At 37.0% G+C, this 20,460-nt stretch overlaps 2 protein-coding genes and 1 long non-coding RNA gene across 3 annotated transcripts; 1 reads left to right on the plus strand and 2 right to left on the minus strand.

Moving 5' to 3' along the window:
- The first annotated feature begins 28 nt into the window (after positions 1 to 28).
- LOC131697981 (uncharacterized) lies at positions 29 to 13,456 on the plus strand. Its single transcript, XR_009307595.1, has 4 exons — positions 29 to 94; positions 506 to 620; positions 1,011 to 1,095; positions 13,435 to 13,456. It is a non-coding gene; the product is annotated as an uncharacterized LOC131697981 (long non-coding RNA).
- LOC117423677 (extracellular calcium-sensing receptor-like) lies at positions 453 to 4,901 on the minus strand. Its single transcript, XM_034928606.2, has 6 exons — positions 4,702 to 4,901; positions 3,645 to 3,939; positions 2,335 to 3,150; positions 2,027 to 2,254; positions 1,699 to 1,822; positions 453 to 1,363 (listed from the first exon to the last, which is right to left on the minus strand). The coding sequence occupies exons 1-6, from the start codon at positions 4,899 to 4,901 to the stop codon at positions 465 to 467; spliced, it is 2,562 nt and encodes an 853-aa protein (XP_034784497.2). The 3' UTR covers positions 453 to 464.
- Positions 12,874 to 16,871, minus strand: LOC131697978 (extracellular calcium-sensing receptor-like). Its single transcript, XM_058990318.1, has 6 exons — positions 16,672 to 16,871; positions 16,156 to 16,450; positions 14,715 to 15,530; positions 14,389 to 14,616; positions 14,167 to 14,290; positions 12,874 to 13,787 (listed from the first exon to the last, which is right to left on the minus strand). Exons 1-6 carry the CDS (start codon positions 16,869 to 16,871, stop codon positions 12,874 to 12,876), a joined length of 2,577 nt encoding a protein of 858 aa, XP_058846301.1.
- Positions 16,872 to 20,460: the final 3,589 nt, after the last annotated feature.

Below are 20,460 nucleotides of genomic sequence, written 5' to 3' on the forward strand. Positions count from 1 at the left end.
CAAATTAATTACTCTCTTGTAATTTCAGTACTGTGAATAGGTCCAGATTGATTTACATCCCTATGATAGAAGCTACAAAAGAACAGAGACAAGAGTAAATATGTACAATTATATATTTTTTTATTAAAAAAAAGAAATTATTTAGAAAATGAAGATGCTTTTTTTTTTTTTTTTTGAAAGACTGAACCCTCCATCTAGTATTGGAAATGCCTATGTCTGCTATATGATTGCTATATTAGTGTGTGAGATACCAGACAAAGCTTGATGGATATTTAAAAGTGTGGAGCTACAGTTCTTAAAATATGGCTGCTTATAAGGAGATATGCAGTAATTAGTTCCTGCCAGTTTACCAAAATAAATATGTTGATTTACCTATTATATAATGATACACACTACAGTTTGCATTTTACTTGTTTGTTTTATTTATTTATTTATTTATTTATTTATTTATTTATTTATTTATTTCAAATTTTACCCATCAAATGTTTTTTTGTATTCCTTTCAGGTTTCAGTAATATAATGTAACATTTGGGAGCAAAAATACAGAAAAGCAAACCAAAACTGGAAGCCAGAATTGCAAATATTTCTACAGCAACAGTATATTTCCCAGGTGAACTGAAGTAAGCCGGGATAAATGTGATCCAAACTGCAAAGAATATGAGCATGCTAAATGTAATAAATTTAGCTTCATTAAAGTTATCTGGCAGCTTCCTTGCCAGAAAAGCGAGCACAAAACACATGGCAGCAAGAAATCCAATATACCCTAACACAGCATAAAATGCTGCAGCAGATCCCAGGTCACATTCTAAAATGATTCTGTCTGTGAAAGAGTTCATGTTTTTGTTTGGAAAAGGAGGGGATATTATTAACCAAAGAGTGCAAATTAAGGCCTGAATGAATGTGAATGCAAAAAGAGTTAGCCGCTGCTGGGCTGGCCCAAACCATTTCATCATATTATTACCAGGAAGTGTAGACCTAAACGCCATTAACACGACTATCGTTTTCCCCAGAACACAAGAGATGCACATGACAAATGTGATCCCAAAGGCAGTGTGGCGCAACATACAGGACCACTCAGAGGGCTGGCCAATGAAAGTAAGTGAACAAAGGAAACACAGTGCTAATGAAAACAGAAGAAGGAAACTGAGTTCAGAGTTATTAGCTTTAACAATGGGGGTATCCCTGTAACTAAAGAAAATAACAGCTATAGCAATGGTTACAGACACACCAACCAATGAGAATATCACCAGCAATATCCCCATGATTTCTCCAAATGACAGGAATTCAGTGTCCTTTAAGACGCACCGATTTTTTTGATAATTTGACCTGTATTCCAAGGGGCACTTCGAACAATCAATGGAATCTGCGCAAACAAAAAGTAGTTACAGTAGGTATTAAATCATTATTTTTAATTAGCTGTTTTGCTTATTTTCTTTACAGTTAAAGGGACTTTGCTCTTGTGCAATTGGAAACCAATCAGACAGATCTGTAGCTATTCCAGCTGGGTGCAGTGTAGAGGCGTCAGTCAGAGCAGTTGCATAAAATGACGCATTTGAAACAGTAACAGCAACATTTTCAAGGGGCAAAATAAGAAGTTAGCAAAAATAACATTAACTTGGGGGTAAACAATACACTGCTGCAAACTGACACACATTTGGAGACATGTTGTACTGTATTGTTTGCTCTTTGTTAACTTACCAGTTGTATTACTGATTTCTCCTTCAGCACATGCTATGCAGTCAAAACAACAAACAGGCTTTCCTTTCTGAACAGCCTTCCGAGTGCCTGGAGGACAGCTCTCACTGCACACTGATTTAGGTACCTTGAAAACAAATTTTGAGAATGCTGAGTACATACTCATATTATGTTGAAAGATTAATTTGAAGTCTGTTCATGGTGTTAAAAGGCTTAAGTGTACTGAAAATATTGTTAGTTAATTATTGACCCTCATAAAATTTATAATACAATTAAAAGGCTAGCTATAATCAATCAGTGACAGAATTTAGCTAGTTAAAAAGATATTTACCTTATACTGACCACCTGCCCAAACAATACTGACGTTATTCATTATAAACTGCTGTCCATGCGGTAATGATGCATCATAGATTCCAATTTTTACAAACTCCGTTTTTCCTTCTTTATTCACCTGCCAGTTTACTAATTCATATCTTGCTGATGGATCCCCGTTTTCATCAAAATAGACTTTTTCTCCAGTCCTCGTAGTAAAATTGACTGCTTTCAGATAATGTAATACCTACACAAAAAAGGCCGAACATTAACACAATGATTCATAAATGAAAGTAATTCCAAATTTTATAAATCACAGCTCCTCACCTGCCATGGTTCAATCTTCATCCTGTTTGCACAGGTCTTATTTGCAAATGGTCCTTGACCACTCTTGCATGTAAACAAACTGTGCAATGAATAGGCTGCAGCATACACAGCTTTATAGACATTATTGGTAATTCTCAGCTCAGATACATCAGTGTACTGGTTATTAACTTCTTCTAAATGTTCATACCCTGTGCATGGATTGATATGCGCAGTATTGTTTTTCTTGTTCAGGCTGCAATTGAAAACAGTTTCCCAGAGCTCGTTCAAGCCAGTGTTTCCTGGGATGTCTGAAGGATGCAAGTTCAGTAGAAACTCCTTTAAGCCTGGTATTGTTGCCATACTGATTGAAAATCCCATTGCACCTCTCAGGACTTTATCATTTCTTTCTGATGCAAGTTGCATGTCAATTATCCATGATTCGCTGCCTATCCATTGCAAACCAGTTACATTTTGAAGCAGCAGTTCTTGTAATAGAAATTCAAGATCTATGAAAGAAGTAAAAGCCACAATAACTTTTGAAGTGGACTTTTTTATCATGTTTACAAGTTTAACAAATGTTTCTCTTGGATTTGTTCTGTAAATGGCCTCTGAATACTCAATACAAAGACCTTCTTCCTGTGCAGCTTGCAGAAAGTCAGCCATCCCTGAGTTGCCATAATCATTATCAGTTCTAATTGCCCCAATCCAAGTCCATCCGAAATGCTTCATAAGCTGTGCCAGGGCTCTGCTTTGATAATAATCACTTGGTATGGTTCTGAAAAACGAAGGGAACTCATTCTTGTTGCTCAGACATGAACAGGTAGCAAAATGACTTATCTGTAAAGTAAACAACAGGAATTAAAAAGCCATTTTTAATGAGAATAAAAATTGTATCTGTTTTATTTTCATGGGTCAGAAGTCTCTTAAGTACTATGATAAACAAATAATGATAACAGAAAGGAATTTTTCAAGCCATGTCAACAATTTCATGCCACTATTATTTGTTCACGTAGTGAGTGATTTACTGTAGCCGCCTGCCTTTTAATAAGGAACTAACCAAGCAAGTTAAGTGGTGGATTGGAATTAGAATGTAGACTGAAAAATATATAGGGGAGAAAAATATAGTAATTGCAATATGTTTTTAAAAAGATAACCTAGCTCCTATAAACACTTTAGATCCATTAAAATATGTAATTTACACTAACAATTGTACACTAATACTGTATATCACACATACAGTAAAGGCTTATAAACATACTGTATATTCTGTAATCACAGTTTATAATGAAGGAGCTGCTTTTAAAGACATTTTATTTATTGCGTTTTCTCACCACTGGTATGTGAAAGGGTCCGACAGTTGTTGCAATTCCTATGCTTGGTGATGAACCAGACTGTGCAATAATAGCAAGAGCAGTTGATGGTTTGGTGCAAGACTTGTCAGAGAGTGTTCCTTCTTCCTGCCCATTCATTAAAGCCATTGCCGCTCTTATAGCCAGAGGTATGGAATCACAAGCATCATAAATCTTATAGCCCAGGGAAACACCAGGAAGAATATCTGTACTGTTATTAATTTCTTCTATGGCAAAGATCATTGTTACAGCAAACTGATATTCAACAAAATTTAAACTGTAAAGAAAATGTACATTTTTCACATTATATGAAAAGACAAAAGGATCAGCACTGGAACATTTTCCTCATAATAACAACATGGGGTTGGGCAGTTGTTGCTGTTTACCCCACTCAGACAGCTTGCTTACTAAGATATTGTATCTTGCTATCCCTGAAGTGATAATCGTCCAAATGATTTTAATGAGCACATGATCTCACAAAGCAATTGTACTTCAACATGATTTCCATTTTCTAGGAATTACAGACCTCTGGGAGTGGGACATTTATTATTAGTATCCGTAATAGATATTCGTCCACTCTTCAAAAATAGGTGGCAGTTTTTAATAAGCAAGTCGTCCCACTAATGCAATGCAGCCACAAATATTACCCATTTACTAGCAATGCAGAATGACTGGATTAGACCATTGTTCTGACAAAACTACAGCACTAGTTAACATGATACCTGTTTTGTCAGTTACCATTGAAGATGTCCCATTCAGTAATTATTTTTCATTCCTCTGAAATGAATAACATTTGGAGATCCAATGCATTTGTAGCGCATCTTGCTTTTTAAAATTGCATTACTTATTTTGATGACAATCATTTATTCATAAATACAAAGATATTTAGAAAACAGTGTTATTTTATTATAACATAATGTAATTGTAATAATAGTAAAGAAAAACAGAAAGTTAAAGAATACCAATTTATTAAATAGTATTTCCAAAGGAAAACAAAAACAGTTTGTTTATTTATATTTAGTTATTTTAGACAACTTACTCTTTGCATTTGATTGGTTCAGGTATGACTTTAAATGCAGGTTTGTCATCTATAAAGTTGTCATGAAAAGAAAAGATTCCTCCAATTATTATGTCTCCATCCTTTGAAAACAGAGGCAGTTCTGGTCTTCCTTGTAGCCTGCAAACAGGCTCTTCCGCCCTTGTTAATAGAGCCGTTAATACCACTAGCAGGGTTAGCATTTCAAAACGGTCTTTCTGTCAGAGTAAAAATAATAACATTTCTTGAGTTTATATAGTACAATGCTTAATCACCTGCTTAAATTAACACAATGTTCCTAGTCTCACTAAAGCATTAATTCTCAAAGGTAAATACGTTAAGCCTGCCTCAGGAGAAAGAACACACCAATGTGAATCATCTGAGCCTCAGCCCCTGGGAATCTGATGACTTAGTAGTTGATGAGCTTGTGTGCAGTTTATGATTACATTTGTGTGAACAGGTGAACAGTGGACGGAAAGCAGTCTGGACAAAGCAAGTGTTAATTGTTACTGACATAGTGCCATCAGTTGTTAACAACATGAACTTTGTTAGTAAACTTGATTGCATTTTTCATGGATTTTGTTGGCAGTGTAATGTGTCAAGGGAGTACCTCCTATACTATTCACAGTTAAGCACTTAGCAGGTTGCCCTGGCTGACTGACTGGCATGTTATTAGTTTCTGTTTTTGTCTAGTCACATTAGCCTATGCATGGACAGTTGGTAAACCAGGAAATGTGGTAAAAAAGGCGGATAAATTATTTATTATTATTATTTGTTTATTTAGCAGCCGCCTTTATCCAAGGCGACTTACAAAGACTAGGGTGTGTGAACTATGCATCAGCTGCAGAGTCACTTACAATTACGTCTCACCCGAAAGATGGAGCACAAGGAGGTTAAGTGAGGAGGGTCACACAATGAGTCCGTGGATGAGGAGGGATTTGAACCGGGGACCTTCTGGTTACAAGCCCTTTTCTTTAACCACTGGAATGAATCCTGTTTTAAATCCCATTATACACAGCTGTAACAATTACTGTACTACATTATTATTGTTTTGAGATTCAGCTTTTATTAGGGAGCTCCCCTAAGTCCCTTGTTTAGAAAGATACAAGGTATTAATGCTTGTGACAGAGTAGTCCTCTGCCATGTAGATGCGTGCATTCGCTGACAGGCAGGAGATCGAGACTGAGGTAGTAGTTGATACGCCCCACAGGCGACCAATGATTTATTTACATATTGTAGCGCTGAGATGCAGGGTTTCCAGGATATAATGAGACAGACAACAGCTGCTGTTCAAAGCAGTAGGAAACCGCTGTATTATTCTTTTTAGCTGTTAGTAAACAATGGCTCTCATTCCTCTCCTCTCACTCACAAACTCAACCTGTCTTAACTCTCACTCACTCAATTCTCCCGCCGTCAGACCCGCTTCTCTCTTTCAAACTGTCATCTCCACACACACACCCAAGTCCCTCCCCCTTCCTCACTCATTGGTCCAACACTCCCTATCTCTGACTGCTCGTGTCAGACCTACTCCCACCCCCCTCAGTGACGCACTCACACACAGGCAGTCTTTCAGCTATAGTCACACAAGCACCAAAACACACACAGAGAATGCTAACAGATCTGAACAAGAATAACACAGTTTACAAACACACATTATTTACAGAGTACTCCCATCCCCTTCCCCAGTCCATAATCAGGTCCATTCCCACATTGTCCCCAGCTTTTTGAAGCAACATTTGCTGACTGACAGAGTTCCGTGCATTCTTTAGCAAGTGCACAGCATCTAACAGAGACATTTTATTTACACTGAATTTTCGCGCTGATGCTCATCGCTTTTCTCTTTTCAGCCATGCTTGCTTGCTGTTGCAGTCAGTGCTGTTTTTTTAAACTGTAAATAAACCTGACACTGCGTACAGGGATTAAATAGCCAAGGTACAGTACAAAGCTAATCGCTCATTAACAAGGTGTAAACAGCTGATTGATTGATCTGTCAAGATTGTTTACTATAGTAAAGTGTTGCCTTTTTATTGAAGTCTATGTGACTGGCAAGGTTAACGAGGTGAAAACATCTGATTTGTGGATTAGTAAAAGATTACTACAGTATAAAGCAGTGCATTTGTTATTTAAATCTATGCGAATGGCATGTAACGAGATCCAAACAGCTGAGTTTGCCCGAAATATATGGCATGATTTGCATGGTATAAACAATGCCTTTGTTATTGAAATCAATGGGAATGGCAAATGCTATTTGTCCGTGTGGAAGGGTGGGGGTATTCACTGACACGGGAGACAGAAGATTTTATTTGTAAACACCACACAGGTGCCCAGATTTATTTATTTTACTTCTTTATTTTTTTTTATTTAGATTAGCCCGCAGAGGGCGCTGTTGTCCGTGGTCTGGATACTGCCGACAGTAAACCAGGACCACGGGGTTACCAACACAGGTATCCCAATCCGTGCACCTTCAAGTGCTCAAAAATAATAATGAAAACAGAAGGCGAAAGAAAAAGGGAAAATAAAACACAGTAATAAAACTACAAACAAAAGTGCTGCTTATGCAGTGCCCCCACTGCCGCTAAGCCGGTCAGCACGGGTCTCCGTCCTACACTCAGCTGTGCTATACACTGGGGTTGGCCAGGGTTCCCCGTACCTCTACACACGTCCCCTCGGGTACGTATTTATTTATATTGCTCTGTGAAAATTAATTTGTTTTATTTTATGAAAGACTGCCCCCTCAGCCGGGCTTGCCTGCTCCTTGTTTCACGCTGGCCTCTTCTGCCAGCGACACTGTATTTCCCCTAACACGGCCCGAGTGCACAACCAAGCCAGTTCTTATGGGCTGAGCAGTCTCCCAAGGCCCGCCCCTCAGCCACTCAGAGAGAGGAAAAGCACATACACACTCTTCCCCACCTCTCCGTGTCATCGCCATGACCGACAGGCGGATCCCACGAGACTGCTGCCCTCTACCTGCAGTAATAAGAATGTGCCAGACAGTCAGTCCAGATCTCCCCTGTTACAGTCTGATATAAACGGCTGCCCGAAATAACCCTATACGGTATAAGTGGTGGGTACTGTACCACTGTTCTTAAAATCGTTTTGCTCATTAACATAATCTGAATGTATTTGAAAAGTGGACAATTACCTGTTCAGGGTTTACCAATAAATTTAGTAAGAGTAAAGTAAAACAGGCAAGAAATGCACTAAACCCCATTAACTTAACCACCACAGGATTTTTGTTTTTTTGTTACACCAGAGTATGTCATATTAAGAGCCGCATCTAATTGTGACGAAACTTAGTATTCTACTGTAGTATTCTTGAGGCTAATAAAATGCAGGTCATAGTGGTATTTGAGTTTTTGGTCAGGGTAATGAAGTCTATACCTTAAGATAGCAGTCCAGATAAGCTGCGTACCTACTGTTTTTACGTATTAAAAAAATCAGAAATATGCACAGAAATATGCACAGAAATTGAATGTGTAAAAATATGCATAGAAATTTTTTCTGCACAACTTGTCTGCCTCCCCTAAAACGTCCACTAACAACTACATCTCCCAGAATACAGTGTTTTCAGTTATTAGGAAACTGTACACAAGAAAAACCAACCCAACAAACATTATCCAATCTCTGGCTAGCCCTGTTGTCTTTGTAGCCAATCACAGTAAGAATAAGAAAAATTTGAAGTTACACAGGTTGAAGCGTAAACACCCCTGTCCAGTTACAAATCCAGCTGGAACTATCATCAGAGGCAACCGCTAAAATACAGTTTTACAACTTATTAATGCATTTCCTCGTTGTATTTATCTGCATGGCTTTATGTTGAAGTTTTAACATGTTCACTGAGTTTAAGAATGTAATGTTAAGGGGGGCTCCCGAGTGGCGCATCCGGTAAAGGCGCTCCGCGTGGAGAGCAGGATGCGCTCTATAGCCTGGACGTCACCAGTTCGAGTCCAGGCTATTCCACAGCCGACCGTGGACGGGAGCTCCCAGGAGGCAGCGCACAATTGGCCAAGCATCGCCCGGGGGGAGGGAGGTTCCTCGGTTCACCGCACACCAGCAACCCCTGTAGTCTGGCCGGGCGCCTGCGGGCTTGCCTGTGAGCTGCCCGAGAGCTGCGTTGTTCTCCGAAGCTGTAGCTCTTGGGTGGCTGCATGGTGAGTCTGCAGTGTGTAAAAAAGCAGTCGGCTGACGGCACACGCTTAGGAGGACAGCATGTGTTCGTCTTCGTCCTCCTGAGTCAGCGCAGGGGTGGTAGCGGTGAGCTGAGCTTAAAAAAAATAATAATTGGCCATTCCAAATTGGGAGAAAATAATAAAAATAATTGGCAACGACTAAATTTATAAAAAAAAAAAAAAAAAGAATGTAATGTTATTTATAATGTAATCCAATTAATTTGCAGAGTCAGTGTGATGCCTCAAAAAAAAATTGTGTTGAGCCGATAAAGAACCTTGTACAACACACACACGGTTGTACAGTAGTTCAAAGTAGCATTGCAGTTAAAATGGAAGGCTCTTTTTTAATGCCTACCCCATTGTACAGTATTTAATTATTCAAGGTAATGTTGCATTTTACACCCTAAAAATGCATTTTATTCTCTCAGTGTTAAAATTAGAGGGTAAGTTACTCCCAGGCCCAAAACCTTATCTGGAGCGCGGCATTAAGAATAGCTGGCTTGCAATGTGATTACACTTTTAAATGGATGTTAAGTAATCAACACATCTTTTCACAATCATGTTTTTGCCATATGTTATTTTGCATTACCTAGCTATTGTGAATTTGGGTATCTGGGGCAGCAGTGTGGAGTAGTGGTTAGGGCTCTGGACTCCTGACCAGAGGGTCATGGGTTCAATCCCTGGTGGGGGGACACTGCTGTTGTACCCTTGAGCAAGGTACTTTACCTAGATTGCTTCAGTAAAAACCCAAGTGTATAAATGGGTAATTGTATGTCAAAATAATGTGATATCTTGTAACATTTGTAAGTCGCCCTGGATAAGGGCGTCTGCTAAGAAATAAATAATAATAATAAATAATATTAAAAAATGGTGTTCTGTGTGAAAGTACATGTCTATATTAGTGTGGATACAGAAAAAACTTTTATCAGCTAAATACACAAGGTTTAATTGGCTAGTAATAGTACATACAGTAGGTTTGGAAGCATTGTCATGCATTTATACTGAAAACAAAAGAAAAGGAAATAAATACAGGCTGCATTCAGACCATATACCATATTTAGTTTATTAGGCAAACATGTTTTACAATATATAAGCAACATTTTAATCTGCATGCCAGGAATGAGTGTAGTGATCATTTGCATATAACATTAGTCACTGAACCACATTATGTAGCAAAGTACTCAAACTGAAGTACTTGTGAATGGGAAGTTTATTTTTTAAAAACGTTCTGACAGTTCATTGGATAGAAAGAGGGTTACTTGTATCTACTGTCCAAGTTAGTTCCAGTATCACAGAAGGGCATCTAGTCTGAAGTATCACCTGTGTGTTAAGCATGCTTTCCCTTTTAAAAATACACTATATAACAGTTATTCTGCTACAGACAACAACAAATGAAACCCGTCCGTTTCGACAGAGTACTCGTTTAGAAATTCAGGATCGCATCAAACCCATGAATCAAGCTAAGTACGATACTATAACCAGTGCTGTTACAAAGTGGATAGCTACCAACTACAGACCCGTTAACATTTTAGCTTTGTTTTTCAATAACCACATGTATTTTAAACAATATTATTTACAATTATGGAGGATACAATCGTTACTCAGTGAATGTTTTGTTTTATTTAGTCAATTTAAAGTTCTTAATAAAAGATCATTTAAAATTCTTATTATTCTTCTTCTTCTTATTATTATTATTATTATTATTATTATTATTATTTAAATTGCAATGAAAAATGTCGGTTTATGAGTAAAGGAAACTGATCATTTGAAATGCAGTAAGGTGAATAATAAACTGACTCCATTGAGATTTAGCAGTTGGTTCAAACAATTTAACAACAAATGCTGGATTGTAAATAAATATAAAACTATAAATAGGAAAACAGGGTTTTCATGCTGGGTTGTTTTTCAGATAATAATAATAATAATAATAATAATAATAATAATAATAATAATAATAATAATAGCATCAGTAATAAAACATATTTAAATGAGACAGATGCAGTAATTGTATCAATTAAATATGTGATTAAAACCAAGATTAACTGAGATTCATTTTTTTAAATCTTAAGATTAATCATGATTCATTTTCTTTAATTGCTTGACATCGCTACATCTAGATCTGTATTTTTTAAGCCAACATGTTCCATACTTTTACAATAATTTAAAAAATGCATAAACATTCTTTACTGTTCAAAATGCTTCAAGGCCTGTTCTACTGTATGGGGGTTAAAAAGGATGGGACTTTTACAATGTTAACTTAAGGTTTTGAAACATTTGCTAATGCAGTAGTGTGTTCTGGGGGGGGGGGAGGGGGGGGTTCCTTCAATGTCTGAAGATCTCCTAGTATGCAATCAGCAATAATATGGAAACATATGAGATACACACTTGTGACATTTATTGAAATGTACTTGAATTAAATATTTAATTTTTCACACATATCCAAAATATATTTAGTCAATAGTTTATATTAACAAGTACCAAAATAAACAACTTCATATATGTAATTTTGAATCAATGTATCTTACATTAATTATAGATTTGTTTTCCTGTGGGCTTTTATTGAAAACCAAACCAAAAGGAATATGATTCGACATTTTTGTTGCTTGTTTGATTATTTTCAAAGTGACTTTGAGGACATTTTACCCATTAAATGTTTTTTTGTATTCTTCTCAGGTTTCAGTAATATAATGTAACATTTGGGAACAAAAATACAGAAAAGCAAACCACTGTAATTGGGTGCTATAATAACATAAAGGAAAACATTGCTATTGTGAAGTTCTGTTCCTAAAATCAAAGAAGAGGTAACCTAAACAATGTGGCATTCAATATAGGTGAGCCTAAAAGTGAAATGTACTTCTTATCGGAGATCACAACTTAAATTACACTGATGCTGAACTTAGAAGAACAGTATGGAAGAGTTCAATTGCATGTAAAACCAGTGGTGTTAACATCAAAAAACAAAGTCTTAGCTGAGTGCAGTTTACAGGCTGGGGTCCAGGTCTAATCTGTCTGGGTCTATCTGTATTCACACTAGCCAAATAATGAGAGATGAAACATGTTTGTTGTTCACTTCATTTACAATCATGTTTTCAACACAGGTTGGTTGTGTATGTATTAGTTAGCTAGTGTAGAGAGAGTATTTGTAGAAATTTGTTCTGTAATTGCACTTGTCTGTGTGAGAATGACTGAAACAAAAGCAAATCAGTTGAAAGCTGTGGGTTTTAATAGGCTAATATTACACAGGTTCCAGTACATTACAATGTATTTATAGTTGATATAAAAGCTAAATTCACACTGCATTCAAACTATATACCATATGTTGTTTATTAGACCATGTTATATATATATATATATATATATATATATATATATATATATATATATATATATATATATATTAGCTAAATATCAATCAAAAAATTTCAGTGGCGTCTTAATATCAACAGGGTTGCAGTACACAGAATTTATAGAAAAGAGAAATAAAACTATCAATTTGGGCTACATCTAGCTACATATTTTTGAGCTAACATGTTCAATACTGCAATAACATGTTCAATACAATGCATCTCCATTATTTCCATGTCTAGGCCTGGTCTCTGTAGGTTTTAAATGAAGGTCTATTGGAATGTTAACTTAAAATTTTGAAAGATATCTTAATGTATTTGTATGATCTGGAGGTTTCCAATGTCTCAGTCACATTGAATAGCGCCTTAAAACAGGGAAGTGAACATTAAGAGTATGCAATCAGTAGTAGAAATAAATATGGAAACATGAAGTCCACTGCTGTGACATTTGTTGAAATGCACTGAATCAAACATTTTCTTCTCCACACATATTCATAATTTGTTTTCTCCAAAATTTAGAACTACAAAAACAAAAAAAGAAATCATTTTTATATCATGTATCATATATTCATTGCAGATTAATTTTCATGTGGCTTCTATTAAAAACAGAAACAAAATAATATAATGCAATTCAATTAATGTTGCTTGTTGGCTTATTTTTTTTAAAGTGACTTTGAGGACATTTTACCCATTAAATGTTTTTTTGTATTCCTTTCAGGTTTCAGTAATATAATGTAACATTTTGGAGCAAAAATACAGAAAAGCAAACCAAAACTGGAAGCCAGAATTGCAAATATTTCTACAGCAACTGTGTACTTCCCAGGTGAGCTGACATAAGCTGGTATGAAGGTGATCCAAACAGCACTGAATATGAGCATGCTAAATGTAATGTATTTAGCTTCATTAAAGTTATCTGGTAGGTTACGAGCCAGAAAAGCGAGCACAAAGCACATGGCAGCAAGAAACCCAATATACCCTAAAACAGCATAAAATGCTGCAGCAGATCCCAGGTCACACTCTAAAATGATTCTGTCTTTGTAGGATCTCATGTTTTTGTTTGGGAAAGGAGGGGATAATGTTAGCCAAAGAGTGCATATTAAAGCCTGAATGAATGTGAGTGCAAAAACACTTAACCGCTGCTGGACGGGCCCAAACCATTTGATCATATTATTACCAGGAAGTGTAGATCTAAACGCCATTAACACAACTATTGTTTTCCCCAGAACACAAGAGATGCACAGGACAAATGTGATCCCAAAGGCAGTGTGGCGCAACATACAGGACCACTCAGAGGGCTGGCCAATGAAAGTAAGTGCACAAAGGAAACACAGTGCTAATGAAAACAGAAGAAGGAAACTGAGTTCAGAGTTATTAGCTCTTACAATGGGGGTACTTTTAAAATGAATGAAAAGAATAGCAATAGTTATGGTTACACAAGATCCAACCAATGAGAATATTACAAGAACTATGCCCATGATTTCTCCAAAGGATAGGAATTCAGTGTCTTTTAAAATACATCTATCTCTTTGCTCATTTGACCTGTATTCCAAAGGGCACTTCACACAGTCAATGGAATCTGCACAAACAAAAATAGTTATGTATGAAGCATTTTTTTGTTTTGTTTTTAAAAAATTGCCATTTTGTTTTTTGTACAAAAATGAGACATGTAGTTATTCCACGAGTACCACTTAAATGTGTTTGATTTTTTCATTAACACAACTCTACACTTTAATTGAAATATTTGTATTTCTTCATATAAATAGCAATAACTTTCACCTACAACTAGTACACAGTCAGAACAGCAGCAGAATATGCATTTGAAAAAAGTAACAGCATTATTTTCAATGGGCAAACAAAAAACAATCTAATTTTATTTTTCTTGCTGTAAAACAAATGTGGTAACACTGGAAGTTTAGAACATTGTTTTATGTGTTCTTTGTTTCTTTTTAAATTACCTGTCTGATTGCTGATTTCTCCTTCAGCACATGTTATGCAGTCAAAGCAACAAACAGGCTTTCCTTTCTGAACAGCCTTCCGAGTGCCTGGAGGACAGCTCTCACTGCACACTGATTTAGGCACCTTGGAAACAATGATAATATAGTACTGCTCATTCTTGTTAATGGTACTTTTTTATAATTTTTTTTTATTTTTTTAATTAATTAATTTTACTATCTCACCTTATCCTGATCACCTTTCCAAACAATGCTGACATTATTCATTATAAACTGATGTCCTCCTAATAAAGATGCATCATATAGTCCAGTTTTTACAAATCTTGTGATGCCCTCTTGATTGAGCTGCCAGTTTACCAAGTCATATCTTGCTGCTGGATCCCCATTGTCATCAAAGTAGACATTCTCTCCATTCTTGGTGGTGAAACTGACTTTTTTCAGATAATACAGTACCTATAAAAGATGTTAGTATAATCATTCATAAAAAGCATACTTTGTTTAAAATACTCACTTACGCGAATAGAACAGTACTATAAAACATAGAACCTTACCTGCCATGGTTCAGTCTTCATCACGTTTGCACATGTGTTCTCATCAAAAGGTCCTTGGCCATTTTTACATGTAAACAGATTATGTAGTGAATATGCTACAGCATACACTGCTTTATATACATTATGGGCAATTCTCAGCTCAGATACATCAGTGTAGGGGTTATTTACTCTGCCTAAATTCTCAGACCCAGTACATGGATTGATAGGTACCATCATGTCTTGAGAAGTCAGGCTACAACTGAAAACAGTTTCCCAAAACTCATTGAAGCCCGAATTTCCTAGGGAATCAGATGGACGGACTTTCAGTAAAAAATCTTTCAAACCTGTAATTGCAGTTTTACTAATTGAAAATCCAACTGCCCCTCCCAGGACTTTATAACTTTCACCTTCTGCAAGGGCTTTGTCAGTAATCCAAGATTCACTGCCTAGCCACTGAAAACCAGTAACATTCTGAAACAACATTTCTTTTATCAGGAATTCCAGATCTATTGGCGACGTGAAAGCCACGATAACCTTTGAGGAGGATTTTTTTATAATGTCTATGGTTTTAAGAAATGTTTCTCTTGCATATGTTCTGTAAATGGCCTCAGAATATTCAATGCAAACTCCCTCCTGTCTGGCTGCTTTCACAAAAGTAGCCATTCCTGAGTTGCCATAATCATTGTCACTTCTAATTGCGCCAATCCAAGTCCATCCAAAATGCTTCACAAGCTGTGCCAGGGCTCTGCTTTGATAATAATCACTTGGTATGGTTCTAAAAAACGTAGGAAACTCCTTTCTGTTGCTGAGACATGCACAAGTAGCAAAATGACTTATCTGTATCAAAGACAAATAACAGAAAATAATAAGAACATTTAAAGATATAAATCATATGCATCTAAACCCTCCTCCTACATTTATGTTATTAGTTGTATGAAGTGCTGCTGCAAACAAAGAAGCACAGTAAACGACAACATTTTATGTAAAATACCATCTACATAGAAGCATTTTTATAACATAGTATGTTTATTAAAAACCATTTAATCTAAAATTGGTCAGTATTTGTACTGTATTTTTCAAGATAACATTACATATTGATATTTCTTGTAGTTTCACACAATATATTTTTTCTTGTTTAGAAGGTAATATCAGGTGATTGATCTGTGAGAGGGGGTCAAGCCGATTCAGTGCATTAGTTTAGCTGTTTATTACAGTAGATGTTTTAAGATTATTTTGTACTGAACTCACACCTACTGTAAATGAGTAGGCAGCTATTATCCGTGTAATAAGGAATAGACCTAACCTAAGATTACATTTTATGACACTACTATCTTTATACGGACTAACAAAAACTATGATAACAGAAACGTTATGTAACCGCAATTAAACGGAAAATAAACATCTTTATATCTTTTAAAAAATTTATATATTTTAAAAAATATATATGTGAAGTATTTCTCACCACAGGTATTTTAAAAGGACCAACACTTGTAGCAATCCCAATGGTTGGTGATGAACCAGACTGTCCTACAATAGCAAGAGCAGTTGATGATTTGGTGCAAGACTTGTCAGAGAGTGTTCCTTCTTCCTCTCCATTCATTAAAGCCATTGCCGCTCTTATAGCCAGAGTTATAGAACCACAAGCATCATAGATCTTATAGCCCAGCGAAACACCAGGAAGAATATTTGTACTGTTATTTATTTCTTCTATGGCAAAGATCATTGTTACAGCTGATTGATATTCTTCCATGTTTAAGCTGTATAGAAAATGTACACATACATTTTCCAGAATAAGAAAACAGGTGGTATTTTATTATTAATAGTTATTAATTACCTGAGCAAGCATTTCAAAATAAATAAATACTGGTAATATTCATACAAATAATTATTTAATTATAGTCTGTTTCTGTTGTTTTCATTATTTAAAGGTGGCAACAATTTTAAATCTGTTTAAAAGTTAGTCCCGGTTTGTACTTACCCTTTGCATTTTAGTGGTTCAGGCTCTCCTTTAAAGGCAGGTTTGGCTTCTACAAGGTTGTCGTGTAATGAAAAGATTCCTCCAATTGTAATGTCTCCATCCTTTGAAAACTGAGGCGATTCTGGTCTGCCTCGCAAACTGCAAACAGGCTCATCTGCCCTTGTTAAAAGAGCAGTTAATACTACTGCCAAGAAGAGCATTTCTAAATGGTCTTTCTTTTCAGAACATTTACTACAATGATAAAATTCCTTGCATTTTATATAATATGTTGTGAATCCCAAGTGCTTAAATTAACCTGACGTTCTTACTCTTACCAATGCAATGATTCTCAAAGGTACATTCAGTCAATTTAGAATCTGCCTGATGAAACAGAACAACCAGATAGTAATCATCAGAGGTGAAAGACACAATTAATCTGATATCTTATTAATTTGATTTAAAACCCTATGTGTTATTTTCTAATTATATTAAGCTATAATATATACTTATATGACCTGTTTTTTTTGTTGCCAAACATATTTTTTTTTCATTGTTTTAATATATACCATGGCAGCACTGTTAGCTTTGAGTTGATCACACTGGCGAAAAGAGGTACAGCACAAACCAATAAGAAAGCTGAAGCTTCAGAAACGATGATAAATGCATCTTCCAGGACACACAAATGCAATCCATGTTTCATCTCTGGAAGTCTTTTCAATGTAAAAGAAAATGATAATGTATGTGTACTGGTATGTGAAAAAGGTACAATGGGGGGGGCTTCCGAGTGGCGCATCCGGTAAAGGCGCTCCGTGTGGAGTGGAGGACGCGCTCTATAGCCTGGACGTCGCCGGTTCGAGTCTAGGCTATTCCACAGCCGACCATGGACGGGAGCTCCCAAGGTGCGGCGCACAATTGGCCAAGCATCGCCCGGGGGGAGGGAGGGTTAGGTCAGCCAGGGGGTCCTCGGCTCACCGCGCACCAGCGACCCCTGTAGTCTGGCTGGGCGCCTGTGGGCTTGCCTGTAAGCTGCCCGAGAGCTGCGTTGTCCTCCGAGTCCACAGTGTGAAAAAAAGCAGTCAGCTGATGGCACATGCTTCTGAGGACAGCTTATCCAGGGCAACTTTCAATTGTTACAAGATATCACATTATTTTTACATACAATTACATTATTTTTTACACATTATGTTTACATACAATTACCCATTTATACAGTTGGGTTTTTACTGGAGCAATCTAGGTAAAGTACCTTGCTCAAGGGTACAGCAGCAGTGTCCCCCACTGGGGATTGAACCCACGAACCTCCAGTCAAGAGTCCAGAGCCCTAACCACTACTCCACACTGCTGCCTACATACATGTGTTCATACAAATACATGTGATTGCATACATGTGAGCCTGCTGTCTGGTGTGTATGTTAGTTGATTTAAACGTGTACAATTCAGGAAGTAACTCTGTTCTAGTATTTTATTTGTATTTGCTTGTTCTATGGCAATGATTATAGCTTTAGCAAATAGAAACTTGGTCTGACTTATAAACGAGACACATGTTGTTTAGATCCTGAACTTTAGAGATGTTTAATTGTAAGTTCCATAATCAATAATAATGTAACTACTTAGTTACATTATTAACTTAGGTCCCAAGAATAGTATTAAGTTAATTGTAATACCTTAATCATACTAATTATATTATAGCACATGTGACAAAAGGTGCTCAGAATAAAATATATTTTGCTGTTAAAGGACAATTGACAATACAGTTACAACTGTGTGTCATATTGCCACCCATCAATGCGCTATGTTGTTGTGCAGTTCAAGACAGGCTACCGACCTCAGCACCAGGCTTGAGAGATGTAATAAAATCTCTTAACCCTATTCATAAGGCAACAAAAAAAACATTTTAAAAAGAAACAGTTGGTTCCAAGAATGTGTTCAAAAGGACAAATATACATCTTGATATCAGCTTGCTGCAAGACTTTCAGAATAAAAGTATTTTCAGATATGCGAATAAAAAGTGGTACGCGGCGCACTGTGCTTGCTTATGCATGCCTCACAACTTCTAAACAACTTCCGCTTACCAGGCACAACTTATTAGGTCCCTCTCTGACCTAGGCTAGGCGACTGGTTCACCACACTGGACCTGAAGGGCGCCTATTTCCACATCCCAGTAAAACCAGCGCACAGGAAGTACCTGAGGTTCGACTTTCAGGGAACAGTATACCAGTTCTGTATTCTACTGTTCGGTCTCTCTCTAGCCCCACGTGTCAGAGTCCTCAACAATCTGGACGACTGGCTCATGAGTCTCCAGCAAGGGTGCACGAACACACAGCTCGTCACCAACCATCTACTTCAGCTGGGCCTGGAGGTAAATTTCTGAAAGGTACCTGGCGGCTTTGACCACCGGTGAAGGACTTAGTTCCTCGTTGGAGGTTAAATGTAGTACTTAATGTACTGACAAAACCTCAGTTTGAGCCCATGCATTCAGCTGGGCTGAATTTTTTGTCTTTCAGCGAGTGACTGAAATACAGGCATTCTCTGTATCGAAAGCCTGTCTAATTTTTACACTTTGTACTTACCCGGCTTTTCTGCCGAAAACAATCTCGGCTTTCCACATTACCCAGTCGGTGGAATTGGATGCTTTCCATCCCCCTCCTTTCCAATCTGACAGAGCGCCAACTCCAAGCGCTTTGCCCAGTGCATATTACGTGGACAGAACTAAAAGCTGGAGGCAGTCAGAACAATTTTTTGTCTGTTATGGAGCTAAGTCACAGGAGGAGGCTCTGTCTAAACAGCGTCTATCCAAATGGATAACAGGCGCAATACAGACTGTGTATGAACTGGCCAGTCTGCCCCCGCCCGAGCTCACAGGCCATTCTACCAGGGGTCAGGCGACTTCGTGGGCTTTGTTTCAAGGTGCATTGATCCAGGACATATGTAGTGCAGCAGTTTGGGATGGACGTTTGCCAGGTTCTATCGACTGAATGCCATGGACCCACAGAATCCTGGATTTGGCACTAGAGTACTGAGGTTAGCTTCCCAGTCCACGACAGAACATTAGAGGTGAGTCCATTCTAATGTTTTTCAGTTTACTGGAATACTGTTTGTAACACAAAGCGGTTTTTGGTTAGCTTTGTAGCTCAGTGTTGTATACCATGTCCTTGCGACAGTTGGGTATACTCACAGAACATTAGCCGTGAGTCCATACTAATGTTGTTATTTTCAGCTATAATGGTATATTGATAATGACGATACAGTCAGGGTGAGTAGTGGTTTTATACTCGCGGGGGTGGAGCAGCACTGCGTCACTCCTCTGACAAGTGTCTTTGATATACGTTTTCAGGTTCTCATGTCTTAAAAGGGAACACCCATTTTGTAAAGGTTACTATTCCTATTTCAGGGAACCAGGGTTATGATAATAACCCAACGTTATCAGGTAAATGTTTCTCACTGCTGATAATAATGGAATGAATAACTATTATTTTATTTATAAATATTTATTTTGAGAAAATAATCAAGAGTAGTGTCCATTATTGCTTATAAAGACCCTGAGAATAAACATGTATTATGTCACTGCAATCACTCAGGTTAAACAATGTCTTGTAATTTGGCCAAACATCAATATTTTTCAGCAAAACTTTCAGGAAGTATTGTAACGTCTGTCGGGTCATAGAATAACATGTTTTAATCCATGTATCTCTGAACAGAATACAGTTACTGTGAATGAGATACTGTTTTAGCAGGCAGATTTCATTAAGTAAACATGTATTTTAATGTTTTTTTAAATTAAAAGTATAAATGCAAAACTGTGGCATTTTT

This window comes from Acipenser ruthenus, chromosome 17 (assembly GCF_902713425.1).
Source record: "Acipenser ruthenus chromosome 17, fAciRut3.2 maternal haplotype, whole genome shotgun sequence".
NCBI classification, from domain to species: domain Eukaryota; kingdom Metazoa; phylum Chordata; class Actinopteri; order Acipenseriformes; family Acipenseridae; genus Acipenser; species Acipenser ruthenus.

What these genes read in the sequence shown, in the direction of transcription:
- LOC117423677 (XM_034928606.2), bottom strand. Translation starts at nt 4,901, where the DNA reads ATGCTAACCCTGCTAGTGGTATTAACGGCTCTATTAACAAGGGCGGAA. An exon ending in GGGCAGGTGGTCAGTATAAG is followed by an intron (nt 1,823 to 2,026) that starts GTAAATATCTTT and finishes TTTGTTTTCAAG; the next exon opens with GTACCTAAATCAGTGTGCAG. An exon ending in AGAAATCAGTAATACAACTG is followed by an intron (nt 1,364 to 1,698) that starts GTAAGTTAACAA and finishes TTGTTTGCGCAG; the next exon opens with ATTCCATTGATTGTTCGAAG.
- LOC131697978 (XM_058990318.1), bottom strand. Translation starts at nt 16,871, where the DNA reads ATGCTCTTCTTGGCAGTAGTATTAACTGCTCTTTTAACAAGGGCAGAT. An exon ending in GAACCACTAAAATGCAAAGG is followed by an intron (nt 16,451 to 16,671) that starts GTAAGTACAAAC and finishes TTTTCTATACAG; the next exon opens with CTTAAACATGGAAGAATATC. An exon ending in AGAAATCAGCAATCAGACAG is followed by an intron (nt 13,788 to 14,166) that starts GTAATTTAAAAA and finishes TTGTTTGTGCAG; the next exon opens with ATTCCATTGACTGTGTGAAG.